The following is a 26,786-nucleotide window of genomic DNA, read 5'->3' as shown; positions in this document are numbered from 1 at the left end:
GATCTCTCGCTGGATTACTATTCCATATTCTAAATGGGAGATTTTTTAAGCTTCATAAACAAATGCACTCATTTATGAGGGATTAACAGTAATCTCTCTATTTCTATCCTTTTTTCCCCCCGTGCACCTCTCTCTCTCACTCTGTTCCCTCGTCTCAGACTGTACGACGCTAATGTAACTACTTTTACTTTGCTGCTGTTTAATTGCATATCTTATCACATGCTTCCACTATTAAAAGACAGAAACAGACTGAGGAAAGTATTAACCCTTTCTCCATTTCAGCAGGCAGCCACAGAGGGTGTGAGGCGATCACTTAATAGATTACGCAGCCTTGCTTTCACTTTTCTGGCCTTTTCCCTCCTCTCTTTGTCTCTAATGCTCTTATAGTTCCTCACTACGGAGTACTCATTCGGCCCTGGGAGAGAGTCACGTTTATTTCGTCTTTTAATCTCTTAATTTCCACACAGAACTCACAGAAGTACAGATCGACATTATAGAGAGGAAAGAACCGTCTTTCCTTCATTCATCTTCATCATATACAGTATAAACACAGTATACAAACAAGAAAGCAGCTTTACATAAATAGGCAGCAAGAGGAAACGTGAATGTGTGGATAAAACTGAAAAATCTGAACAGAGAGGTGTCCACGGTCCTGTGATGGGATGGCGAATTGAGAATGTATGTATTCCCGTTTGGTTGGTTCAGTCTATCAGGTTTGTTCTGGCTCTCACAGCTCATCTCTGCCGCCCGTCACCCTGCCTCTCCCTCGGCTCCTCTCCTTCGGTGCTTGGCTCCGAGCGTTCCGGCCGGCGGTGCCCTCTGCCTCCTCCTTGTCCTTTTTCACCACGCTCTGTCCGTCTGCCGCCCACATGGCCTCTGCCTCCTCTCGCTCCTGAGGGATGACACAAAAGCACAGCAATGACGGATAAAATATTGAGTTCAAGTGAATGATTACTGTTAAGAGTAATTTTATATCCCTGTACTTTCTGGAGGAATATTCTGAAACCAGATATTTTTTGCTGACCTATTTAATCACTGATAGACTGAGGGAAAATACATCTTTTCACATCAGCCTTCAACCTCGTTTAGTTTAAACTTCTGCTATCCAACTTTTACTTAGTCTGTGTGGGCATGGTTACACCTTTCTGACCGTTTATGTATATTTTGTTAATGCTTTTCATTACTGTTTTATTACACAGATTGTAGGCAGACAATATTCGTTTTTTAAGGCTTTTTTTGAGACATGCTTTGTGATATTGGGCTATAATAAACTTTGACTTGACTTTTTATTTCTCCCTCTAAAAGTTCTCACTGTGAAGATACGTTAGGCAGTCTGCGTGATCTTAAACATTAAGTAGCATCGAGCTGGGTAAGCTGCTGTTAGTATCAATTTTTGGCTTAATATTAAACAGACACTTTTCAGAGCAGCTCCTGGTATTTCTGTTTCTGCACTAAATTATAATTCCAACTTTAAATTTAAAGGTCCAGTGAGTAAGAAATAGTGGCATCTAGCAGTGAGGTTTCACATATCAACAATCTGAACACCCCTTGCCTCACCCACCCCTACAAGGAATGTGAATGGCCCTCTATAGTCAGTGTTTGGCGCACACACACACACACACACACACACACACAAAAAATAGAGTCAGCGTTTGGTTTGTCTGTTCTGGGCTACTGTAAGAAAATGTTGACGAAGGGTCTCGCTGAAATAAAAACATCAGTTCTTAGTTTCATGTGATTATACACTAATGAAAACATAATTATGAAAAGTATATTACATTTCTACCTAAAGAGCCCCCTCAATCCTGCTCACTGGACCTTTAACTACAGAATGATTTAAAATAATAACAATAAAAAAGACCATGGTATGATCAGAGCGGGCACTGTGAAGGCCAAAACATGATAACAACCACTGCATTTGCATTATACTCCGGCTGGCCTTGTTATCCAGTGCCGGTGTCACGACATCAACAACCAAATGACTTCAGGAGGACAGGTCCAACCTGAGAAGGAGGTCAGTGCTGTGTGCTGACGTCACAATTCTCACCATGTCCCTGTAGAGCTTCTCCTTCGTGAACCAGAGGGCCAGCGCGCACCGCCGGCCACTGGTCACTGCGGTAACACCGTGTGGATTCACTGGACCTGAGGAGAAACCCACCAGTCGACCACAGCTGGGTTTTACTCTGGCCTGGAGATGTGTAGAGGAAGGATAAAGGTCATAAAGCAGGTTTAATTTATCAGTAAATTAGTGACCTCAGGTTGAAAAGTGACTTACTGTTACTGTCTTAGCATCCCTGTTAGTGAAGAACAACTGTCCTCCATCGAAGTTGTCATTTAGGTAGAGAACGGCACTGAGAGAAAGAAAGCAGACAGTGATTATGGTCCAAGCCAGTTAAAGTTTTTAGACTTGATCTTTAAAATGTAATTTCTATTTTTCTTTACAGCTTCATATAGCATTACTACTACAATTTCTCTTTTCGGTAATATTTTATATTAGGGTACACCTATTAAACATTAACTAGCTGCTTATGATCATGCATATTAGTAGCATTTTGGCTATGTATTAGTCATTAGAAAGCACTTAATAATCTGCATGACCACATTTTACAAATTCTAGGCCAGACAACACAGATCCCCATTAAAACAAAGTACTTAAAACATTTTTTTTCTCAACTTTGTTTATAAACAAGAAAGAGACATTGTATATACAGCAGTACAAAAATAAACAACACACCTTTTTAATATAAGAAGTAGGCTGTCAGCTTGATTCTATAAATTCCCCCTGTTTAAACAACCTGGCTTAAAACTTTTTCATGAAATAAGGGTGTTTTCGTGCTAAGCAACAGACATATATATGAATGGCTAATACGCTTTCTAATAAAATGATAAATGGGCCAGAATGAGATTGTTAAATATATGTTAGGGTACATAATATGTGTACCCCTAAAAGAAAGTGTTCACCTCTTTGTGGCTGCTGCTCTTTCCCTTACTGATTAGTTTTGTTTACCTGAGGTCTCTGTGTATGAATGCTGGTGGTTCCCTCCAGCACTGCTTGGTCTCCGGCTCGAGAAGACAGTTGTCAACATGGACAGGGTGAGACAGATCCAGCCTGCCCTCCTGGTCACCTGAGGAGCAGAGAAAATCAGACGAATAATTTTACATCCCAAAGGAGCACATTTAAGTTCACAGCATACGAGTCAACAGAGCGCTGTGAGACCCCGTAGTCGAGGTTCCACGTGTTAAGTAATGAGGATCTCCCCATATGGAGACATATGGATAATGTTGGTATTACCTGTGACAGCACTGCGGCAGACCAGGTGTGAGAAAGACATGAAGAGTCCCGAGGGGCTCCTGAAGTAGGAGTGCAGCAGGACTCTCGCTCTCTCGCCCAGCTCATGTAACAGCTTGGCATCTGATTGGTTCACCAGGCCATCCTGAGCCAACTGCCACAAAAGAAAAAACAAATACTTCATAAATCATGTTCAGGCATGAGATCCCCACAGCACACAAAGATAATTTGATGCTTGGTTCTTTAATTAATTCACCATCAGTTAATTAATTTTGAGTGCAGGTTATTAAGGTTCACTCAGAAACGTGTCATAGTTCTGCTCCTGTTATCTCCTGTTCACCCACCTTCACAGCCCTGAGAACTGTCAGACCCTCAAACGTCTCATGAGGCGTGTGTGGAGACCGTCGTCCCCGGTAACCATCTCCGGCAGATCCTGCAGCCTATCAGAGACGAGATGAAACGTCAGGTGAGAGTGTTGCTGATCTATCTGAGAATCTCTTTAATAATCTGAACTTACTGCTGCTAACCGCAGAATGGTGTCACACTCCTTCTCAGTCATGACTCCGTCGAGCATTACGCGATTGGTCCCGTTCAGACGCTCGTCGTCCATGGTGATGGTCACACCCACCTGAGGGACCGGACCACCTGGAGAGAGGACGAAAAAGACAGGATGAGAAAGGAAACTGGTATGTGCTACTGACTGAAACAAGAGGATGATCTTACCTGAAAAGAATCCACTGTCGTCCACTTCCTCCTGCTGCTCTCCCTCTTTCATTTTCTCATTCATTTTCTTTTTTTCAGCTCTGAAAGTAAAACACAAACAATGCTGAGTCGAATTCACATTAACTTTTTTTTTTAAGCTCCTAGCACCTTCAGTCTTTCTCACCTCCAGATGTCCCTCAGTGATTCAGGTACAACATCCTCTGGAGTCCAAAGGTCCTAAATGGAATGCAATAATTAAAGTTGTGGATGTATTTTGTGAATCAAAAGTAGCGTATTTTTGCCTCAGTACTTACTGGGTCAATGAAACTGAAGTCAAAGTTCTCCATGCCAAAATACAGTAGCTTCTTCTCCTGTAAGGAGCGACTGATGTATGTGACAATCTCCTGTATAACACAGAAGCATGAAGTCAGCATGAACAAAAGTAAGAAAATGATAAAGGAAACTGAAGTCAGACTTTTACAACCACAGTGGTGGTTTTAGTGATACCTGAGCTGGCTGTGTGCCCTGTGACTCTGTGTCTCCTCCTAGTGTCTCAGAGTAGAGCTGCAGGTTGTCTAAGGAGTCCCTGTCAGAGGGGTAAAACAGGAGAAGAGAGCGAAGAGTCTGCACTGCTCCTTTAATATCACCAGCTGTGGGGAGGCAGGCAGCAAAACAAGGAGAGTTAAGGCACTAAAGGCTTTAAAATTAAGGTGTTAAACGGACGGTTCACCCAAAAAAAAATACTTTTCCTCTTACCTGTAGTGCTATTTATCCATCTAGACTGTTTTGGTGTAAGTTCTTGAGTTCTGGAGATATCAGTTGTAGAGATGTCTACCTTCTCTTGAAGATAATGGATCTACATTGCGCTCAGGTCTGCATGGATACATCTCAAATGACACATTTGAAAAACTCACCAGCAATGTCTCTTTCCAGAAATCATGACCCAGTTACTCTGTTGTGAGCAGTTCCATGAAGGGACTATTTTCTTTCTGCCTAACTATCCCTGTCAACCGTATCACCACGTAATTAAAATACATTAATTTCTAGCTAACTGATTCTGCTAGCTCACCTGGCATCACCGAGCAAAAAACTCAGGAGGCTGCCATGAATGTTTACATCCTGCGCTGAGTGAGCACGAAAACTCACACCAAAACTAGAAGGATAAAAACAAATACAGGCAAGAGGAAAAATATGTACTTTTGATTTGGGGGTAAACATTGAATATACTTTGAATAATGTTAAGTTTGACCTCTGAACCCTGACCTTTAAACTGTGCAATGTGCAGATGCTCCAGCTGTGAGGGCAGATAGTCCTCCTGAGCAGAAATCCGTCCCGGTCTTGTGGCTACCTCGGTCACACAGGACTGTCGGCATGCGAGCAGTGAGAGGGAAAGAACTAGACAGAAAGAAATGTAGTGATTGCTCTGTTTTATTTCTGGATATGAGTCCAATTTCTTTTTCTTGTGACCTGTGTTTTTTTTGTTTTTTTTTACCCGCAGCCTTCTCATAAGCGCCGTCAACAGTGTCCACTCCCCTGTCATCGGGCAGCTGTTGGGAGGCCACTTCACACTGCACCCTGCACTCCTCTGTCTGCTGCAGAGTTTGATTCACACACAATTTCCACTTCTCTGCCACTTGCACCCAGTCAGAAGAGGACTCAGACTGAACTGCAGAATCATACAGGACCTGGGTTTGACAGTGAGCAATGAGAGGATAATATAGTTAAATATAAAGATGCTGCTAGACTGGCTTTTGTTACAGGAAAATAAAAGTACAAACTCAATCTGTTGAATTTTGAGACGCGAGTGCCTGCAATTACATGGGCCATTTAAGCTTCATTCAAACAAGTCTCATAGTGTTATAACAAGCACGTCTGAACAGAGGAAATAGGTTGCTCAGGCAGCAGTCTTCGAAAGGCAAAACCAGGTTTGGATTACATGATTGGATAAGAGAAAGTGAAAGTGGGAGAGAGGAAGTTAGTCCCTCAAGTCATGGCTGTCTTTTCACATGAGCCCGCACAAAGTGATTAAATAAAGTTGAAATATTAAACTTTTCCGAAACAGTAGTGAAAAAATGGTACATCTGTGGAAAGCTAGAGTCTCTACCCTTCCCTTCCCTTCCCTTCCCTTCCCTTTAGCATCATTTGGTATATGAACCAGCAAACCAGTGAAGTTTCTGGATATTATACGACATGATTGCTTATCCTGTACAAAAACCCTCCTGCAACTCCATTTCCTCAAAGACATCCCCCTCCGTGCTCACCCAGTGTTTCTCATTCTCGATCTCTCGGTCCTGGAAGGCCTCATCGGTCACTCCCTCCATTCGTCTGTACTTTTCAATGTTGTTCCTCATCTCCAGGTGACTGGGGTTGGCAACAAAGTAGGTATGAGCTGCTGATGCTGCCTTCTGCAACTTTTCCAACTGATCAGAAGGACAGACAGACAGGAGTGTAATATGTCAGCCTAGTAATGAGAAATGAACAGTTGTTGCGTTATAGATCTGTACGGCTGCCCGAAGAATAGCTCACCTTGTAGTATGTGACCTGCAGAAAGTTGTAAGGGTTGCGACTGCTGAATTCATAATCTATGTCCGAAGAAACAGGGAGCTGTCCTGCAGGTGTGGCAGAGCGTCCGACACAGAACCTCAAACATTCAGCCTTCTGCTGCACCCAGTCCAAGGCCCTGAGGTCCCACAGGTGACCCGTTTCAGAGTCTAGCAATACAGAAAACATGAATTTCACATCGTCTGTCAGTCATACAGATGATGAACAATGTTTAGGTATCATCAACATTTGTATATATATGAAGCCTTTTGTGTTTTAAATCTACATTCTATACAGTGATGATAAGAGATTCACTCATACATAACAAACCCTGATTTATAAAGTATAAAGTCACCTCACATGAGGTCAATCTCAGACTTGAAGCACACATTTAAAAACTGTGAATCAGGGAAGCTGCCAGTGGCTTCATAGTTTAGTGTCAACCCACTAATTATCTTGTATCCATAGCAGTTGTTTTGGCAAACTGCAAGGCATGGTGCCAGTAAAAAGTGAATGAAAACAGCTTGTTTATTTTTTCAGGGACAATGCACTTTAATTAACATCGCTGTTGTATTAAATTAGCCACTGAATGGACTAACAGCTAAATATGATGACTTAAGGCAAAAAATGTTGAATGTTAATATGAATTAATGAATGAGCTGCAACGATTAGTCGATAAATGAATTAGTCTATTGAAAGAAAATGTGTTGCTTCTTACATGTAAGAAACAGCAGCATAGCATAGCAATCATTTATGACAGTAAATGAAGAGTCCTTGGGTTTGGGTCTGCTGCAGTGGAGTCTAAGTATAAAGCACTAGAGCAAAGTACACGTACCTCTGAATCTTACTTAAGTACAGTACTTGAGTAAATGAACTTAGTTACATTCAATCACTGACTTCAGGCCTCTAAAATGTAACTCTGGTTGAACTGATGTGCTGACAGCTGATGCACACACTGCGGTCACAAGTAAACATGACTTTATTAAAAAGGGGTCACAAGGTTAAGGGTTTGGGAACCACAGTCATAGGCTATGGTGAGGTAATTAAAGTCATGTATTGCATTTAAATAATATGTTAGACTTTGTATAGAGTCTAGATCATCCATGTGACTTTGATTATTTTAAGGGATTGCTAACAGCTATTGAAGCAGACCATTTGGCACACCACCGACTGCACGCAGGAACACCCAATCCCTCCATCTGAAGACACGCAGTATGTGATACCTCTCATAACTCACCCAGTTTATCGAGTGCTTCTCTCCCCGCTGCCACACAGTCATCATGACACTGTCTGCGGACTCTGAACAGTGACTGCTTGGTTAAGATGGATTTCTCCAGCAGCTCCGCAGACTTCGTCCACTCCCCACCAAAATAAGCACGTACTCCACTGTAGTACAAGAAATCATACGGCTGCAGGAGGGACAAAACATTAGAGCCGCCACCACCCGGGGCTGCCGAGGCAAAATTAAGTGATGTTGTAAAAACAAAATAAAACGCCACGTATACAGTGAAGTAGTCCGCCTGCAGCGCCATGGTCCGAGGAACGACCCGTGTGGAGGAGACGGAGCTGGGGGAGGAGGAGGAGGAGGAGAGACCACGGAAATATTTAGGGAACGGAGGAGGAAAGTTTAAGGAAAGTAGGTGCTATCGTTTCGTTTAACATGGTGTACTCACAACTGCACCTCCTTAACGTCTCCAAATGGTGGCTCTGGTCAATTAAATCAAGCTAAATGTAACTAAATGTGTTGTTTTGAACTAGTTGTTGCTGGTCTGTGTGTTTAACGGAGTGTTATCCAGCAAGTTAGGTTGCAGTACCTCGATGTCGCCACGAGAGGAAGCCGTTGGTTGAGTTCAACCGACGTTACCGTAAACATACAAATAAAACAGGCTCAACTGTAATTAATCGCTATCGATTGTCTGGTGAACGCGTGGATCACTTCTCACAAACTCACAGTTAATCGATCCCCCGCGTGTAAACGCACGTGAGCGCGGTGATTTAGCTTCAATAGATGTGATTTTAACGTGAATTTACTGCTTTGCAAAATCGTGGCAGGCGGCCGTGTTCCACAGATTACGGCAACGAGCCGCAGCCCGTCGGCGTGCGGGCGACTGAGTTCGTCCGGCCTTCCCTCAACACAAGGCAGCGGCTCATGATTCATTCAGCCAAACACAGACAGCAGAACACGGGCTAGACAACGGACACTCAACCGAGCCAGGGAATCAAGAGGCTGGGGGTCCAAACTCAAAGGAGCAAGTGTCCCACTGAAAGGCGGAACTAGCTAGCTTGTCATGGCGGATGTTGGGGAGGTTTTGATGTCGGTTTTGTCCACAATTCGGGTTCCGAAGCCCGGGGACCGTGTCCACAAAGACGAATGCGCCTTGTCATTTTCCTCGCCGGTGAGCCATCTTCCCTTTTAAATTTAAACGTCAGCCAACAAACAGTGTTGTTTCATTTTCCCATTCGTTTCCCCTCTCCTTTGTTTTTGTCTAATGTCTATTCTCGCCCACTTTGACGCACTGGCTTCCTATATTTTCTTGTTGCAACTAACTAGCAAGCTAGCTTCAAGCTAAGCTAATAATGCACTGTAATGGAAACTTAGCTGCTCTAGCTTTTTAGCTAGCTGTGATAGTGTAATAGGGTATGCTGTCAAACTAACGGTAGCTAGCAAGCTAACCTGGACGATTTCTGGTCACAACTGTGGCAAGACTGTCCATGCTTTCTAATATAATTAAGCACATAATATCTCCATCTTTACGGGGAAGTTTCTCGTGGATAGATAACATCAAACCAGTGTTAAACTGAATTGCAAGTGTTAGCAGGCTGATTTTAGCTAGTTGGCTAAAATACAGTAGCTTATAATGTGTCATGGTTACAATTTTGTTTTCATCTATATATTCTGTGAAGCGCTTTGAAACCTTTTGATGTATTTAAGTGCCATATTAATAAAGTTATTATTACCATTATTGCATCTAATTTTCACATGTCTGTGTTGTGTCTGGATGGAGAGAGATAAGAACAGGTTGCAACACTGAACATTGTGTCTTCTTTGCAGGAGAGTGAAGGTGGCCTGTATGTGTGCATGAACAGTTTCCTGGGCTTTGGGGGTCAGTATGTGGACAGACACCATGCCCGGGCAGGCCAGAGGGCTTACTTGCACATCATCCGGACTCGCAAGGCTAAGGTGGATTGTTTATTCTACTTTTTGATTTGTGTTTTCTGACATGGACACATATCTAGAATATATTTGACACTGTCAGGGCCATCTGTTTCCATGTCAAGTGAACTAATCTCCACACCCAATGACACCCTATGTTATTGTCACAGAAGGAAGATGACAATAACTCTGGATCTGGACACCCACCTAAGAAAAAGCCCACCAGGCTGGCTATAGGTGAGAGCATGAGAAGAACACAAATATAGATCATACAGGTGACTTGTTTTGAGACTGACCTAGTCTTCCTCTCATCCTGTTTGTGGTCTGTCCAGGGATTGAAGGAGGTTTTGATGTGGAGCAGGAGCTATATGAGGAGGATGTAAAGGTGGTAATTTTACCTGACAGGCAGGAGGTGACATCAGAGGACCTTGCTACCATGCCTGACGTTGTGAGAGAGAGGGTGAGCTATTTTGTATGTTTTCTGGCAAAAAAAAGTCATCATTTACTCACTCACAGTGTGATCGCTCTCAATATATATCAAGAACAGCAAAGAGGCTTGTTACCAATATAGACAGTCTTTATAGATCAAGTCAATGTTCATACAATATATTCCCTGAATACTAGAGCATATGGGCACATGCCCTTAGTGATATACAGGGACATATGGATAATCATGTGTTATTTTCAGTTTCGCAATGAGCTATTAGTCACATGTAATTTGTTCCTATCGATTCATTTATCGTCCCCCCAGGTGTCCCTGTCGATGGCGGGTATCATGGCAGCTGACTCAGTGTCTCACACCTTACAAGTTCAACAGTGGGATGGAGAGGTGAGACAGGAGTCGAGGCATGCCGTTGATCTTAAACAGCTCGACAACGGAGTCAAGATCCCTCCCAGGTGAGACATCAGGTCACAGCCGTCCTGTAAATAAATCTACCATCCACTTTCCACATGAATACACAAATTAAAGAAATAATGTGCACAACTGTAACTTCAGCTGCTGTCTCTACAAACTACGGATCCTCTCTGAGTTGCAGAAGTGCATATAGGATCCATTAATCCGTTATTGCGTTAGTCCGTTAATGCTGTTGTGTCTTCTCTACATCCTAGTGGCTGGCGGTGTGAGGTGTGTGACCTCCAAGAGAATATTTGGATGAACCTGACGGACGGAAAAGTGCTGTGTGGTCGCAGGTATTTTGATGGCTCCGGTGGAAACAACCACGCCCTTCTCCACTTCCAGGAGACAGGATACCCTCTCGCTGTCAAACTCGGTACCATTACTCCCGATGGAGCAGGTAAGCATAACCATATTTCTGTGGTAAAATGTTGAAGTTAAACTGAAGTCAGATTGCATTGCAGGCATAATATGTGGGCTATGTTGGATCTCTGTTGGACTATACACAGTATTTGCATTTGTTTGGCATCAGTGCTTCATTGCTCTTAACTTCCACCACTGTTTTGTATGTCCAGATGTGTACTCCTATGATGAGGATGACATGGTGCTGGATTCCAAGTTACCAGAGCACCTATCTCACTTTGGCATCGACATGATGACCATGGAGAAGGTAAGCTCTGTGTTTCTGTTGTTTTTAGCCAAAGCTGTTATTTTTTTCTCTTTGACAATTAAAAATATCAAATCTGCCATTTTGGCCACTGGTTTACTACGTTTAACATTGGATCAAGTTCCTGTAGACAAAAGTATTGTTCAACTCTACACTTCACGATTGAAGTCTTACAGATTTAGTCAGAGATATTGGATTTTTTTTCCTATTGGCAGACATCCAGACAGTTATGGCTGGCTCTTCCTCATAGAGCAGCTATTGATTACATGGTCAATGGTCATTTTAGCTGCAGTCTTAGAGAGCCAACAACACTGAACTAATACCACAGAAAATTCATATTTTGTTTTGCCTGGTTCTCCCTCATGTTTATTTTTTTCTTGCCATCACTTTGTTGACTATGTATTATGTATACGTTGTGACATTATTAAAGTATCATTACAGTATTATTACTGATGGATTGTAATACTTCTCCTTGTGTGCTCTTATTTTCATAGAAGACACATTATTGTATCCACATAATGTCCCCAGTTTCAGATATTTTCCTCCCACCCTGTTTCTACTCTGATTCCCTGTTGTCGTTCATTTTTTTGCCACCTGCTTGTCCCCTCATGCAGAGTGCAGACTAAACAATTGTCAATATCTCTACGTCTCACCGTGCCCTGTAATGTTGTTTCTTGTCTTGCTAATGTATTGCTGCACACACGTAATGATGATGTGCAGACAGGGGGTGGAGGAATTGTGCTACACTGGAGCAGAAGACAAAGTGCAGCACTTAGTGCTGTGATGATGTGTCTGTAGTTTCTTCATCATCTGACTGCTGTCATTACTACTGCATATTGGCTAATTTTGCCCATTTGCTCATTGTTCTCAAAACTTGCCGTTTTTATATGAATGTTGCCATATATATATATATATATTTGCTTATACACTGTATCCTTCGTTATCTGATCCCTTTGACTTTTCTGCTCTCAGACCGAGCGGACGATGACAGAGCTGGAGATTGCTGTGAACCAGCGTGTGGGGGAGTGGGAAGTGATCCAGGAGTCGGGGACCACCCTACGGCCCATGTTTGGCCCCGGCTTGACGGGCATGAAGAACCTGGGGAACAGCTGCTACCTCAACTCTGTCATGCAAGTGCTCTTCACCGTTCCAGACTTCCAGAGCAAGTCAGTACCCTCTAATCCTCCTTCCTGTTTCTTCCAGTTGTTAAAGGGAATATGTAATTTCCTGTGGGGAAAGACAATATAAATTATTATGACCGACTGCAATAAAAAATATTGTTGTCAAGTTGATTATTACAGGTAATAGATGTGAAATAATGTCTTTTTATTTCTTCAATATTCCTTTTTTTGTGACACTTTTCACACTGTCCAGCTTTAACGTTAGGATACTGAATGTCAAGAATTTGTTTCATATCCGTTTGTTCATGCTGCCCAGGTATGTGTCTAACATTGACAAGATCATTGATGATGCCCCAAGTGACCCCACCCAGGACTTCAAAACCCAAGTGTGAGTGTCTTTTCCTATTGTCTAGTTGTTTTCTGTTTCCACTTTTCCACTTTAAATTAGTGTATATATGCAGGTTTTTTTAATCGTAGCTAAAACCTGCTAAGTATAGGCGATTGACTCCTTTTCCTCTGGGAAAGTAGATGAGTTTGTCTATCTGTTCCCTTTTTGTGTGTTTGTGTGTGTGTGGTTGTGTGTAGCGTTTGTCATCACAATTTCAATGGTAAAACAGGGAACAATGGAGAACAATAAAAAAAGATGCATTCAGTAACATTTTGAATTATGGTTTTTGACGATGAAGTTGCCAAGGAGTGAGACATCTCACTTCTGTCTCATCTTTGTTGAGTTGCACATGTGCAGTATCGATCAGGAAACTGTAAAGCACAGAAACGACTAACAGCAGTTACGTTTTAATTATATTTTACTTCAGTCTCTCTTTCAAACTCAGCGCCGACTGAACAGTGTTCAACCACTGTTTGAACAGAGGCGGATGACAAAGTGTGACCAAGCAAGGAGTCGTTACTTTAACACATGTCATCACGCCGACAAGGGCCAAGGGTGTTGTGTTTTCATCACAGCCAATCAGAACCGAGGCTGATTGACACCCATGACCACTGCAGTCATTTGATGCTGATTGTACCCAATTACATTTTAGACAAAAGCCAGATGTAAGTGGGTTTTTTGTCCAATATGACATGGACTTGTATTACAATTTGATGCCCAAAAACATCCCCCCAAGGTACAGGAGGAACGCAATGACAGGAAAAGTGCTTTCTCTGTATACATCTTCTCATATAACGGTCTTCACACACATCCTTTCTGACACACATCCTAACCTCTTTCCCATTTTGTCTTTGAAGATGTTGCCATTATGCACCGTAGATGAAAGAAACCCTCCACACGAATACACACAAGCATACTCATAGTGTGCCAGCTCTCACCTACAAAGCCGATTACAGACTCCTTTTCAGGCAGCTCCGTGTTTAAATGTGATTTATATTTTTAATATGGGTTATCCTCCTGTATCGAAATGCTCTATTGATATCAGCAGGGTTTAGTGCAGACCTGTGCTGACACTTGGCCTCGTGTCATTTTAGCTCTTTGCGATTGAAGGAAAAGAGAGCTTTGCTTCTACTGTAACTCATCTAAACTGATGGAGCTTCTTATTGTGGAAAAGTGAAACCTTAGTCTGGAGTAGTCTTCTCGTGTGTATGTCCAATACAGTGACTTGACACCTTTTGGTGTCGAGTTTAGATGTATTCCTGTTCAGTGCAGTAACTTATTTTACACCAAAATTTGACACATTTGATGTGTCTATTTTAAATTGAAATCTGGCAGATTTAATGTGTATGTGGCCTAATTTCAAACAATATCAACTTTTGTTGCTGCAGGGTCTTTATTCCCCAGATACTGTTTGAAAAAGTCTTCCCCCTGATAAGACATTCCACCATGCAATTTGAAAGCCAAAAATATATTTAGGCCTGTATCCAAATCCTCCTCCTGTGTGAGACTCTGGTATATTGTTGGATGTGCAGTGATGTCAGCTTGATTTGTTTATCACAGAGCCAAGCTCGGGTATGGTCTGTTGTCAGGAGAGTATTCCAAACCAGCACCAGACCCTGGAGATGAAAACGGTGCATCTGAACCCAGGGTAAGAAGAAACAATCAGTCACAGTGGATTTACAAGTCTTACATATTGCAGATATTCACGGCACATGTGGGATTTACTCTCAGAAATACTTGACAATATGCTCTACCTATTATTAGTCCTCACCGTTGACTGTTCATGCTTGTTTGCAGGGAGACCAAATCGGCATAGCACCACAAATGTTCAAAGCACTTGTTGGGCGGGGCCACCCGGAGTTCTCCACCAATCGACAACAGGATGCTCAGGAGTTTTTATTGCACTTCATAAACATGGTGGAGGTAAAGCATCTCCCTCACTTTGCTTCTCTTCTGGGTCCCCAGCTTTCTCCTCATATTATTTCTTTTCACCTACAGAGGAACTGTCGCTCTGGGTCCAACCCATCTGAAGCTTTCAGGTTCCTGGTAGAGGAGAGGATTGTGTGTCAGCAATCGCAGAAAGCCAAGTACACACAGCGGGTGGATTATATCGTGCAGCTGCCTGTGCCGATGGACCAGGCTACCAACACAGGTGAGACAATTCTACATTAGGTTAGCAGTATTAGCTTTTTTTAAAAGATTATATTTTAGCCTTTATTTAGATAGGACAGCTTGTAGAGTTTGACAGGAAGTGGGTAAGAGAGACGGGATGACATTCAGCACAGAGCTACGGGTTGGAATCAAACCCAGGCAGCTGCTGAGGACTCCGCCTCTGAACGTGGCGCGCACACTCCATCAGGTGAGCTATCAGGGCACCTTGTGTGGTCTTGTGAATTATATGTTACAGTGTAATGATTTAGAAAAAAGGCACCAGCAATTCATCATCTTGATGAGAAGAAGGTGAGTAAGAAACCAACAATCAAATAAGGTGTGGCTGCATGAAACTTTTTTATCCATCAGTGTTGAGGTGATGATATGGTTGAAGTTGTTTTCTTATTATTTTTATTTATTTATTTTTATTTTAGAAAACTTTACAGATGCACAGTAGATATACAAGGTTTTCACAGGGTGTATAGCGCCCCTCATGACATGGAAACAGAGTGCTGCTTTAAGGGGGTTATCTGAGGGCTCTTTAAGTCTCAGGGATGATTCTTTTAAATTTCTTAAAATCATAGAATATGTTTCCTATAGACATTTTATTGGTTTTATGCCTCGTTTTTCAACCATGCATATATTTCTCTGACAGAAGAGCTTCAGGAGGCAGAACGCCGGCGTGAGGAGGGGGACTCATCAGCCCCTACAGTGCGTGCACAAATCCCCTTCACAGCTTGCATGGCGGCCCTCAGTGAACCAGAGATCCTCACAGACTTCTGGAGCTCAGCTGTGCAAACCAAGACTACTGCTACCAAGTATGAAGAGAGATAGTGACATGATAATTAAAAAACATTCTTAAATATATTTATTAATATCAGCTTTTGTGTCATTTGTCAGAACGACCCGCTTTGCCTCTTTCCCCGACCACCTGGTCATCCAGATTAAGAAGTTCACCTTTGGCCTTGACTGGGTTCCTAAGAAACTGGGTGAGCAAAGATATTATGAGCATGTTTGTTGTTGCACTCAAAAATGTGTATTCCAAACAGAGTTGGGATCTGTATTTCGCCAAAAAAAGTTAAAATCCTGAACTCCCTTTCCACTCACACACACACACAAAATAACTAAAAATCAGGAGAAAAGATAATGAAACAAAAAATGGCAGCTCTCCTCTACGGAGCTTCCTGCAAGAAGCAGTGGTAATTAAGGTATAAAATAAACAATAACTGAGGATGATTAAATTCTAAGAATGCTATCAACAATATTACTATAATGTCAAGAATCTAAGCTGTAGAAAACTATGGTGGTAAAGTTTGAAATGAAAAGTGTGTTTGAATGCTGTGCAGACGTGAGCATCGACGTTCCTGACACTCTGGACTTGAGCGCTCTACTTGCTACCGGCCAGCAGCCAGGAGAGGAGCTTCTACCAGAGGTGGCCCCGCCCCCACTCATGACCCCAGACGTGGAGGTTAAAGGTATCCTGGGTTCCCATTTCACCGAGGAGGACGACTCACTCTACTCCCCACTGCTGTGTTAGTCTGTCTGTCATTTCCGATCTTTTCCTTCCTCCTCTGTTATTTGTCCCTCGTTGTTTCCTTCTTTTCTTTCTTTCAGCCTTTTCTGTTTCCGTGCGTCCTTCCGTTGCCTTTTGATTTTTTTTACTTTTGCATAATGTGAAGTGATTTGAGTTATATTTTAAATTGAAGAGACAGTATCTAAGTTCATTTTGTTTGGTCTCTGCTTTTGAAGTATATGAGTTGATGTTTCTATTATTTTCATTATTTTGCCAATTTTGTCAATTTTTTGGGAAACTTTTATTTATCAAGAAAGTGTTCAGGGCACAAAAAAACAATGTTTTTATTTTACAAATAATTGGTGTTCTCACCAGCAAACAAACAATGTAAAAATGCACATTGATCTACAAAGTACATCAATGTAATTCAACTTTTCTCTCCTAACACACCTTTTAGCTCCAGTCCTCGATGACTCCACTGTGTCCCAGTTATGTGAAATGGGATTCCCACTGGAGGCCTGCAGGAAAGCGGTCTACTACACTGGGAACACTGGAATCGATGCTGCCATGAATTGGATCATGAGCCATATGGATGACCCAGGTGTGCAGAGCAGTGGGAATTTACCAGAAACAGAATCCTCAGTCAGTCGGGTCACTCCTCACTCTTTATGTTGTCTTCTTTCTGATTGACCGCAGACTTCTCGGCCCCTCTGGTGTTGCCCGGCTGCAGCTCTGGCGCTGGGACCACACCCACAGAGAGCCTGTCTGAGGAGCACCTGGCAACCATTGTATCCATGGGCTTCAGCCGAGACCAGGCAACCAAAGCACTTCGAGCCACGGTTAGAATCAAACTCCATCCAGTTAGAGATTTTACTTATCTCATTTGTGTAGAAGTAGAGCTGTGCATGTACAGATGCCGCTGTTCTTTTTATTCAGACTGTAATGCAGCCATGTTTTTCGTCATGCTTGGAGACTCAAACCAGTGTTGTCCTTAATACCTTAACAAAAAGTTGCATTAAGCTAAGCTAGCCCAGAAACGCTGGTGAGAGATTTTTCCGCACAGCTTTTGATTTTGATGGCCAGCCCCCGAAGACATGACATCAGCTGTCTTTGGCCCTCTATCTTGTAAAATATTGTTCTTGTACTAAAAGCTCCATTTGTTGATATTCTCTAATAATATCTCCTTTTAACTGGTGTGTGTTTCACAGAGTAATGTCCTGGACCGGGCAGTGGACTGGATCTTCTCCCACCTGGATGACCTGGAGTCCATGGATGTGTCTGAAGGTGGTCGCTCAGCCGCAGAGAGCGAGGGCGGCAGAGAGCCTCCACCTGGGCCACGTGTCAGAGACGGACCAGGAAGTGAGTCCCAAGACCCCAGACTGTGTCCTCACAAATTAGCTGCAGAGATGTGTTAATAAACATGAAATGAAGATGACCGCGATATTACATTTTTCTTTTTTAAGTCGTTCTTCCAGCCATCAATATTTATTATTTTATAATATATTTTCAAATTAAAATTAACTCATGGTTTCTCTCCTTTCAGAGTATGAGCTGTTTGCGTTTATCAGTCACATGGGGACAAGCACAATGTGCGGCCACTACGTCAGTCACATCAAGAAGGATCAGCAGTAAGTAGTTTTTGTTTGTTTATGGGCTTTTTTGCACTTGTGTTTCTAACTTTAAGGGATATTTTAAAGTATCTTGTCACTTTAAGGTCAGACCAACCAACCAACCAAAAAACCACTACAAATATCAGATCCTGAAAGAAGATTCTGTTTTTCTTCATGCAAAAAAACCCCCAAAACAGTTAAAGTCTAACAAAGTAAATGCTTTCTGTTCTCTAATCAGTAGTTCATTTATATATTAAATGTCTATAAAATCATATTCTTGTGTAATAAAATAGTAGCTGAGTTTTACAGCGCCTCAGCAGGGGGCACCATACTCCAGGTCTGGTCTGAGCAATAATAGCTACTGACTGCAAAGTATCAACCTCTCAAAGAGCTGGTGTTTTTAAAAGGCCTGTCATAACAACAACTTCTTGCTGGATGATATATTGTCCCAGAAATAATTGTAAAAAATATATATTTTTTTCATTTTAAGACTTTGATCCCACTGATACAATGATAAAATAATAGCATAATAATGCAGGCGCAGCCTTTCAAACAGCCGTGAACTTTGAATTCTTAATATTCAGACACTGGAAGTTGAATGTGGAAAAAAAATCTAATTACATAAAACATAAATTAAACTAAACTTCACAACAAAAACAATAAATAAAATGTGAAAAAACACTTTCTGCACCCAAGCCTTATAATGGTATGGAAAACAGAGTTATTTTGGTATCATATTGGCTAAAATGTTGGTGAAATTCTTTATGTTAACAAACATGCTTGTCAACACGACGGGCGATATCAAGGTCAGCAAAAGTAACCATGGTCAACTCTCTCGCTCTTTGTCCGCTGTACGCCTCTCCTGTCCCCACAGGGGAGGCTGTGTCTTCTTGTCCCTGTAGCCTCTGTCAAATTTACCTCTGTACTGTCTTCAAATTGGTATCCATCCGGCTTGGAGGCTGTGTTCAGTCCTGTTTCGGTGTCCAGCTGTGTTCACTCTCGGGCTGCCAGGCTAACGGTAGCTAGCTACAGCCAAGTAAAGGGCAGCAGCTGGTGGTTACTCTGGTGACAAGCTGCCTCCTATATTTTTTAAGCTACGCTCAAATTCTGCCATATTCTAGAAAGATATGGCTTAAGATTGTTTAAAAATGACTGTTTTGTGTTCAGATATGATGTTGGTCATTGGGGACACTGAGTGTTGGATATTTTATGCTGAAATAAGACCCTGTTAGTTTAAAAGTCTCTTGTTTGTACATAATTAAATGCATTTACTGTCTGTTATCAGGAGCTCTTTGTGAACTCTTTGTGATCTCTGTGTTTCACAGGTGGGTCATCTTCAACGATCAGAAGGTGTGTGCTTCTGAGAAACCTCCCAAAGACCTGGGATACCTCTACTTCTATCGGAGAGTGGCTGAATGAGATGAAGGAGGTTACACTTGGGGTGAAGGAGGAGAAATGTGGACGCTAACAAAAACACACCTTCGTAGTCACACCCCACTAAACTCTTACAAATGCCCTGGCACGCTTCCCTGCTGACAAAAGTGTAAATAAATCTCTCAGACTGCATATATACACAGTTAAATAAGTTGGTGCAGATGTACAGATATGGTGTTGGGGGCGGGGGGATTTTTCTTTTGATCCATTGATTACACACCATGCGCCTGTTCAGAAAAGCAGAGTCTGTCACCTGGACAGCTGACATATGAAATCTGTTTAAACACCTTTTCCTAGTTTTACTGTCCAGATAATTTTAGAAACTGCCTCATGGAACGGGCCTCAAGTCAAGTCTATTCACTCCTTATTAATAAGTATGCTTTAACTTTCACTGTTAATCTGTGTCCTGGCTATTGATTTACACTGCCATCAGTAGTCACTGCCCCTCCCTATCAAAACATGTTGCTTCCAGCCCCCTCTTCTTTAATTGGACGGTTGCAGCTTGGTGTCACCCGGTAAGCCCGGCGCCTCCTCCTCCTCCTCTACCCTTTTCAGTAAAAACAGTTCAGCATCCACGATGAGAGGAAATTGTCAGTAAATCAAATAAAATAACGGCTCAAATGTGTGTTGCAAAAAGGAAATAAAAAAAAACGTCAAAGCACCAAATCAACTTGTTTTTTTTCTTAAACGTTTGGTGAGGGTGATATCTGGATGATTTTTGTTTTATTTTGTTTTTATTTTGCAAACAAATCCTTTGTTACTTCTGCTGTGACAAATAAAGAATTGTCTTTCTGTCATTCTGCCTTTGTTCTTTTCTTTAAGTCATAACGGAGTTGATTTTCAGGCGACTTTCAGTTCCCTTCATAGTTTTTCCACATTATGATTACGACACCATGACTCAAAATAAGCCATGAGTTGGCACAATCCTATAAACTGTCTTAACATTAGGTTAATGATCGTATCCTTTAGGGGAATTGTAAGTAAGTGTTTTTAGGTTGCTGAACTTTATTCACCTTCATGCACAAAATCCCAGGCCTACTATGTGAGAGAGCGCACGCATGATAAGCAAACCCACAAAGGGCTGGGGGTTTGTGTTGGCCTACAACTTTCCAAACTGCAGGTTTCTTTTTAAGATCTCTTCCGCCTTGTGCAGTTTTTGCATCCTTGCTCTCTTGTTTTTCGAGTGAAGTGAAGCAGAGAGAGGATGAGGACAGATTTTGGCCTTCAGTAAGGACATTAAAATCTGTACTGCCGCAAAATAAAGGTAAGATCTCGAACTATATTATAAAATCAAGCTTTATTGAAATTATTGGATTCGATGTGAACATTGTGAAAGTTTTTTCTTGACTTGCGTGAAGTGACCACGATGACGAATGAGTAACAAATATACTATAAAACATTTAGCAGCTTTTGCTATGTTCCCTCCTGTATCTGTAATCAAAATATATTTTGAGAAACTCTGAGTCTTGATTAAACGATTGTAAACAAATAGGAAGAAAATGTGCTCAACCATGTCTCCAATGCTTTAATATGTACGTCAAGGTAAACTCTGTTTTAATGGTTTATATACTTTGTGATCTAAATCTATAAGTACTGCTCAGTCGGTGAGTGAAATACATTTATTTATTGTGAAATATGTCAACGAACACTTTTTTAGATCAATTTTGACAGTTATCTACTAGTAAGTGTTAGTTTTCTGGTCAGATTGTGTTTGTTCTGGCTCTCAAAAATAACTAAAATACAAAGAGATCAGTTGTGGCTTTCATATGATAGATTGTTGAAATAGATGTGAGTATTTTAGCTTTCTGAATTTATTTCCTAAACCTTTCAGAATCATGAAACACAAAGAGTAAGACAAGAAGTGATGAATAACTTCTCAGAAGTTTTTACTTTTGATTTGGTTTCCTTGTAAGTAACGAAACTGCAGAACAAAATTGTTGCTTTTTCTTTTTGACAAACTTCTTATTTGTGATGTACCTACAATTATTTTCATTTGGATCAGGATGGTTTACAGAAAATCATCTCAGCATGAATTATTGAGCATAAAATTAAATACAAAAGAGCCTAAACATATTCTTGAATCCTCCAAGAGATATTTGTTCCTGTTTTTTTATTCAAGTCTACGAAGCAAGTTTTAGATTTTTGATACAGAGAGGAAGGAAGTAGAGAGGTAGCTCGGTGGTTAGGGATCACATGTTGCTCGCCTTAAACAGAAGCTGTGTGCGGGTTCTCGAAGCTGGAAATGTGCATTCACACTTTGAACTACTGCAGCACATTTTTTATTCTTTGATGGAAATGTACATTTGTGTTTGTCATTTTTAACTTTTAGATCCAACATTTAAAATGAAGACAGTTGTGTGGTTTGGGTTTGGTGAGTAAATATACTTATCGTAAATGATCCTTTACATTAAAAGGTAAATTAGTCACAAGTGACGTAGATCCAAATTTGTCCTTGTTGTATGTTTACAAGACTATTTTTAAATCTACCTGTGAAAATAGCTGCAGTTTGTTTTACTCATCCAAGATGGCTACAAACTCCCTCTATTCAACCAAATCAATTGCCTTTTAACTTTATATTCTCTATATGAGCCTCTAATGCAAAGTAATGAGAATATATTCCAATAACATTAGTTTGTCCTTGTCTTAATGCACAGAATTTGTGGTAACCTCCTGTGAATATATCATACTAAGTGAAGTGTGCCTCATGAATGTGATGCTCTGTCTTCAGTGCTGGGTGCACTCTCTGCTGCAGGCAGAGTGATCGTCACAAAAACAGGGGAGACCGCCACCCTAGATTGTGAAGCCTACAAAAGGAGTCTGGTTTGGAATCGTGAGAATCAAATGATTGTTTCCGATGGGAGAATCCCTATGAAAGGTAGAAACAGACTTTAGACAATACCTACAGCACAATATTGTTTATATTGCTAATTACTTTACATTTTTTCTGCATTAGACAAAGGTGACATTGGGCAAAGGTCAACACTGAGGCAGAATAATCTGGTGATCAGGGGTGTGAAGCCAACAGATGCTGGATCGTTCACTTGCAAGGCAGATGGGAAAGGTCATCAACATACACTTGTTGTGGTCTCAGGTAAGCAAGAAAACGTGTTTGCAAATAAGTCTTAGTGTTGCATTGAGTGAGTCTCATCATTACAATCAAGTTTTTAGAAAAGGAAGTGCATATAAGATACTTTATGATGATACTTGTTATTTATTCTGTTACACGAAATTCCTCCCAATTTTATTTTATTTTTTTTTAAAAAACACCAAATTTCAGTCAGTACATTTACTAACAATTAAATTATTAGCAATTAAAGTATTTATTCACTTATTTCTTGCTGTGTAATGCTAGAGATAAAAACACATTAAATGCAAATCTACTGTCACACACACACACATACACACACACACACACACACACACACACACACACACACACACACACACACACACAGGTATTTTTTAAAATAAATTAAAGGGTTTTTTAGCAAATTACTCTTGAATCTTTACAAACTTGGGGGGTTCACAAGATTCAGATTTTTAATAGTCGAGCACCTGGTAGACTTCCTCGTGTTTAAAACTCTCTGCTTCCTGCACATCTCTATGCCTGATGACATCATCAGGAGTAATTCCTCAAATCTGAAATCTCCTCATTATCAGTGTCGTACAAAGTGCCTTAAAGTCATAGCTACTTGATTAAGAGTGAAGATATATGTTAAAATATGACTTTGGTAAAAGTGAAAGTCACCCATAGGAATAGCACTCGAGAAAAAGTCTTAAAGTATCTGATATTGAGTGTACTTAAGTATCAAGGATACAATAAAAGTAAGATCTACATATATTCACATGTATGTACTGTACACTCTGGGTCAACTGATTATCGGGTCTGATGTGCCTTTATCTGATCATCAGAAACAGCGTTTTTTTCTTTGTTTTTTGTTTTTTTATCTGGCTATTGATAAAATAAATACATTTTAAAATGGGCTACTTTGGCTCTGCAGTATTCAGTCAGCAAGTAACTGTTTACCTAAAGGTGTTATTGATAACATTCAGCCAAACTACCAAGACTCTTGATTGCCAAGAAACACAGATATCAGTGTTGTACTATACTGTATTATTATATAGTTATAGCATTTAAAGCAACATATAAAAAATAGTAATTCACAATCATCATAAAATTTTTTAGGAAAAGAGATTCTTTTATTTTGCACCTTTCTACATGATCTGTAGATGTAATATTTAAAAAAATGATTTGTCTACATAAAAATGTTCAATATGACCTTTGAGTTATCAAATAAATGTAGTTGCCTCGAAAATGTGGTTGAGTGGGAGTATAAAGCGGTAGAAAAGTTACATCACATCACAGCTTATTATAATGCTATTTTAACGATATGACTGGTATCATTTTTTTAATCTGAGCTCTATGTGTGACATCAGTGGAGTGCCCCTTTAATTTCCTGATTTAATATCCCTAAAATTCAGATGCTCCAGTTTGTAAAACCACCCAAACTGCCATGTTATGTTTTAATGTTGCTCCCAATCATGTCATAATCTGTCATGATCTGGATGAAGTCCTTTGTTCATCTTTTTCTCTGTGTGACTCTCACTGTATCCTCGCCCCCTTCTGTTGTCCCTCTCTGTCAGTCTCAGCCAGCCCCTCTGGTGACCTGCAGCCGGGCAGCAAGGTAGAGGTCCGGTGTGACATAACCGGTCTGAACCCGGTACCGGCAGTTCAGTGGAAGAGGCCAGGTGGGAGTCTACCGGCAGGGTCAACACAGCCAGTTGGCTCTGTGGCCCTCTCAGATGCAGGGACCTGGGAGTGCACATTCTCCCATGGTGGGGAAACGCACAGTGCGAGCCTGAACATCAAGGTTAAAGGTAGGACACTCTTCTACTGGAGGCTTTTTAACATAAAAAAGCAGCCTCTGCGGCCACTGTTAAAGGCATGATGTACGTTTGCTTTCAGAGCCGGCAACTACAACACCTCCACCAGTCTCCTCCAAAAACTCAGAGAACAGCAAGCCGACATGCACCAACTGTACGTACTGCTACTATAAAACCTCTGACTTTGAGCACATTCTTCAGTGTATGAGTCATTTATTCGTTATCCTCCTCTTCTGCCGTGGTCTGCTGTCATGGCTCAACCAGGTGATACCAAACCTGCTTCTGATCTGCTGCTGGGGCTCAGCTGGTGGATGTGGGTTGTAATTGGAGTTGGCTGCCTGGTTGTGATTCTCCTGATGGTCTTAGTCATTGTCTTGTGCAAGAGGATCAAAAGAAAGAAGGTATGTATAGAAAATCATCAAGGGAATCGTATGCTTAGTAGATTTAAATTAGTAGTCCGGCTGGAGGAGGATGGGTTACTGAGGAAAACCCCCTGAAAATTATAATGTGATTTTTCTTTTCCTGCGATAGAGAAAATTGCACAAGATGAAAAATGGCCGCCAGCTGCTCACGCCCAGGCAGTACTGCCAGTGTAACCGGTAAATGTTCTTAACTTTCTTCTATCAAGTAAAAGAGACTGCTTTATCCGCTCTCCAGTAATCTGCTCACTTTACAGATGCTTTCTAATGGACTCCATTCACTTTATATTAATGACAGTTTGACCTTCATTTTCACTGTGCCTTTTACCAAGTGCTTCATTATTGTGTCGTAATTAGTGTGAAAACTTCTCCTCTTTCCTCTCTTTATCACAGCCCAACAGCTGCAGCGAAACCGCAGCAAGGACGCCGGAGAGAGAAACCATCAGTTCCCCCTCTGCAGCCCCTCCTAATGGAGTGACATGAAAGGCCGATCGAAGAAAAGGAGAGACAGACAAAAAAAAGAAAGAGAGAAAGTGTGAGAGAGGGGGAAAAGATAGAGATAAGGAGAAAGCAAGTGGAAGAGAACCCCAGTGTGAATATGGCATGAATGTAAATGGGCTTTTGAATGCTCTTGATGAAAATGAAAATCAAATGTAATGATGTGGGCACTTTGAGCTTTTTCAACACATACAACCAGTGAAGTGAATGCAAATGGGCTCTCCCACTGCAATTGAAATCAGCAACCGTCTGTACTTATTTTTTACATGAATGCAGCATGTGTCGACTTCTTCTGTGCTGCCTTCGATCTTGAATTTATTTCAGCTGATTTAAATGCATTTCTGTTCATGACTTTCTGTGTGTGTGATATATGTGTGTGTATACGTCATTTCTCTAAGGCTGTAAATGCAAAGATTAGAGCGCTGTATTAAAATTTGATGTCTTTTTTTCCTCAGTCAATAAACTATACGGATACCCAACTGCAAGACTTGTTAAATTATTTCCATCCTCATATAACAGAACAGGGAAACTTCTGTCAGTGAGATAAAATAACAGACAGTAAAACTGAGCGTGCAGCATTTCCTGTGCGTTTAGATGATGCTCAAACAGTGCAGGAAAGGCGGACTCCGCCACTAACGATACAAACTACTTCATAAACACGTAATTACTCGCTGGCTATACAGTGAATGGCTATTTTGAGAGAAAATGATATAAAGTAGTGTAGAAAAAGGGATTTGGTATTTTGAGAACAGTGCGGGAAAGGCGGACCCCGCCAGTAACAAAACAGATTACTTTTTAAAGACGTAATCACTGACTGAATATACATTGAATGGAATAAAAAAGGGATTTGAACCAAAAAAGAAATTGTTTCCAAATACCTGTTTGTTTAGGTAGTTTGAAAGCAGTGCGGGAAAGGCGGACCCTGCCAGTGAAGAAACAAACTACTTTATAAACAGGTAATTACCCACTGGATACACATTGAATGGCTATTTCAAGAGAAAAAAATACATACAGTAGTATCAAAAAGGGGTTTGAAAAATAAATATGTTAGGAATTGTAACTTTAACCTTTTGTTCAAATTAATATCACACATTTTCTTGCCTCTTTTATGCCACAACAGGCATTAAACCGTGCCTGCATTGGCACAGAAACCCTGTATTCTCCAAAACTGGTGCAGGACAACGCAGGTGTTGACACCAGTGCTGCGCTACATGTAATGAAACACACAGTAAACACCTGTTTAACACAGTAACACAAGACCACAAACTACATACATACATATGCATACATACGTGTTTGTATATAAGAGTGAAAAAGTATATGATCTCCTATATGAGCTAAGAAATTCTTAGATTTTGCATCAGTAGCCTACTTTGTAAAACTTGGTGTGTGTGTGTGAGAGAGAGAGGCAGAGACAGAGACAATGTAATCCTGATCTATGTAATCCATTTAGCACATAACAGAAAGGATGGGATCATAGTGGTGTCTGACTTCCTGTGTTTGTGTGTGTGTGTGTGTGT

At 41.1% G+C, this 26,786-nt stretch overlaps 3 protein-coding genes across 6 annotated transcripts; 2 read left to right on the top strand and 1 right to left on the bottom strand.

Moving 5' to 3' along the window:
- Positions 1-426: 426 nt before the first annotated feature.
- Positions 427-8,331, bottom strand: p3h3 (prolyl 3-hydroxylase 3). Of its 2 annotated transcripts, XM_084357435.1 has the most exons (17): positions 8,206-8,331; positions 7,770-8,098; positions 6,518-6,702; positions 6,253-6,411; positions 5,484-5,676; positions 5,255-5,386; positions 4,499-4,641; positions 4,306-4,395; positions 4,176-4,228; positions 4,013-4,092; positions 3,807-3,934; positions 3,634-3,729; positions 3,293-3,443; positions 3,008-3,125; positions 2,276-2,351; positions 2,048-2,188; positions 427-892 (listed from the first exon to the last, which is right to left on the bottom strand). In XM_084357435.1, exons 2-17 carry the CDS (start codon positions 8,062-8,064, stop codon positions 728-730), a joined length of 2,205 nt encoding a protein of 734 aa, XP_084213561.1. In that variant the 5' UTR covers positions 8,065-8,098; positions 8,206-8,331; the 3' UTR covers positions 427-727. The 2 variants fall into 2 exon arrangements, with proteins under 2 accessions (XP_084213561.1, XP_084213562.1); XM_084357436.1 differs by having other exon boundaries at positions 7,770-8,285.
- A 313-nt stretch (positions 8,332-8,644) lies between these two features.
- usp5 (ubiquitin specific peptidase 5 (isopeptidase T)) lies at positions 8,645-20,262 on the top strand. 2 transcript variants are annotated; one of them, XM_084357433.1, is made up of 20 exons: positions 8,645-8,928; positions 9,585-9,713; positions 9,857-9,923; positions 10,019-10,146; positions 10,438-10,583; positions 10,797-10,981; positions 11,157-11,251; positions 12,221-12,414; positions 12,686-12,757; positions 14,318-14,405; positions 14,555-14,680; positions 14,756-14,909; positions 15,564-15,726; positions 15,809-15,897; positions 16,255-16,440; positions 16,879-17,022; positions 17,118-17,260; positions 17,630-17,780; positions 17,965-18,049; positions 19,357-20,262. In XM_084357433.1, the coding sequence occupies exons 1-20, from the start codon at positions 8,821-8,823 to the stop codon at positions 19,448-19,450; spliced, it is 2,547 nt and encodes an 848-aa protein (XP_084213559.1). In that variant the 5' UTR covers positions 8,645-8,820; the 3' UTR covers positions 19,451-20,262. The 2 variants fall into 2 exon arrangements, with proteins under 2 accessions (XP_084213559.1, XP_084213560.1); XM_084357434.1 differs by having other exon boundaries at positions 8,647-8,928; positions 16,255-16,383.
- A 273-nt stretch (positions 20,263-20,535) lies between these two features.
- Positions 20,536-25,721, top strand: cd4-2.1 (CD4-2 molecule, tandem duplicate 1). 2 transcript variants are annotated; one of them, XM_084357460.1, is made up of 9 exons: positions 20,536-20,729; positions 21,795-21,836; positions 22,218-22,340; positions 22,419-22,556; positions 24,110-24,343; positions 24,432-24,503; positions 24,614-24,750; positions 24,881-24,948; positions 25,162-25,721. In XM_084357460.1, exons 2-9 carry the CDS (start codon positions 21,809-21,811, stop codon positions 25,244-25,246), a joined length of 885 nt encoding a protein of 294 aa, XP_084213586.1. In that variant the 5' UTR covers positions 20,536-20,729; positions 21,795-21,808; the 3' UTR covers positions 25,247-25,721. The 2 variants fall into 2 exon arrangements, with proteins under 2 accessions (XP_084213586.1, XP_084213585.1); XM_084357459.1 differs by having other exon boundaries at positions 20,537-20,729; positions 22,194-22,340.
- The last annotated feature ends 1,065 nt before the right edge of the window (positions 25,722-26,786 follow it).

The sequence above is a fragment of the Pagrus pagrus genome, assembly GCF_965226575.1.
Source record: "Pagrus pagrus genome assembly, chromosome: 7".
Lineage (NCBI taxonomy): Eukaryota > Metazoa > Chordata > Actinopteri > Spariformes > Sparidae > Pagrus > Pagrus pagrus.
The sequence above is the reverse complement of the archived record's forward strand: the minus strand, read 5'-3'. Positions and strand labels throughout refer to the sequence as shown.

Excerpts from the sequence above, each read along its gene's own strand:
- p3h3 (XM_084357435.1), bottom strand. The coding sequence starts at position 8,064 with ATGGCGCTGCAGGCGGACTACTTCACTGTATACGTGGCGTTTTATTTT. Across the intron at positions 6,703-7,769 it reads AGAAGCACTCGATAAACTGG|ACTCTGAAACGGGTCACCTG; the intron begins GTGAGTTATGAG and ends CTGTATTGCTAG. Across the intron at positions 3,935-4,012 it reads CGACAGTGGATTCTTTTCAG|GTGGTCCGGTCCCTCAGGTG; the intron begins GTAAGATCATCC and ends TCCTCTCTCCAG.
- usp5 (XM_084357433.1), top strand. The coding sequence starts at position 8,821 with ATGGCGGATGTTGGGGAGGTTTTGATGTCGGTTTTGTCCACAATTCGG. Across the intron at positions 9,714-9,856 it reads TCCGGACTCGCAAGGCTAAG|AAGGAAGATGACAATAACTC; the intron begins GTGGATTGTTTA and ends TTATTGTCACAG. Across the intron at positions 18,050-19,356 it reads CACATCAAGAAGGATCAGCA|GTGGGTCATCTTCAACGATC; the intron begins GTAAGTAGTTTT and ends TGTGTTTCACAG.
- cd4-2.1 (XM_084357459.1), top strand. The coding sequence starts at position 21,809 with ATGAAGACAGTTGTGTGGTTTGGGTTTG. Across the intron at positions 22,557-24,109 it reads TACACTTGTTGTGGTCTCAG|TCTCAGCCAGCCCCTCTGGT; the intron begins GTAAGCAAGAAA and ends CCTCTCTGTCAG. Across the intron at positions 24,751-24,880 it reads AGAGGATCAAAAGAAAGAAG|AGAAAATTGCACAAGATGAA; the intron begins GTATGTATAGAA and ends TTCCTGCGATAG.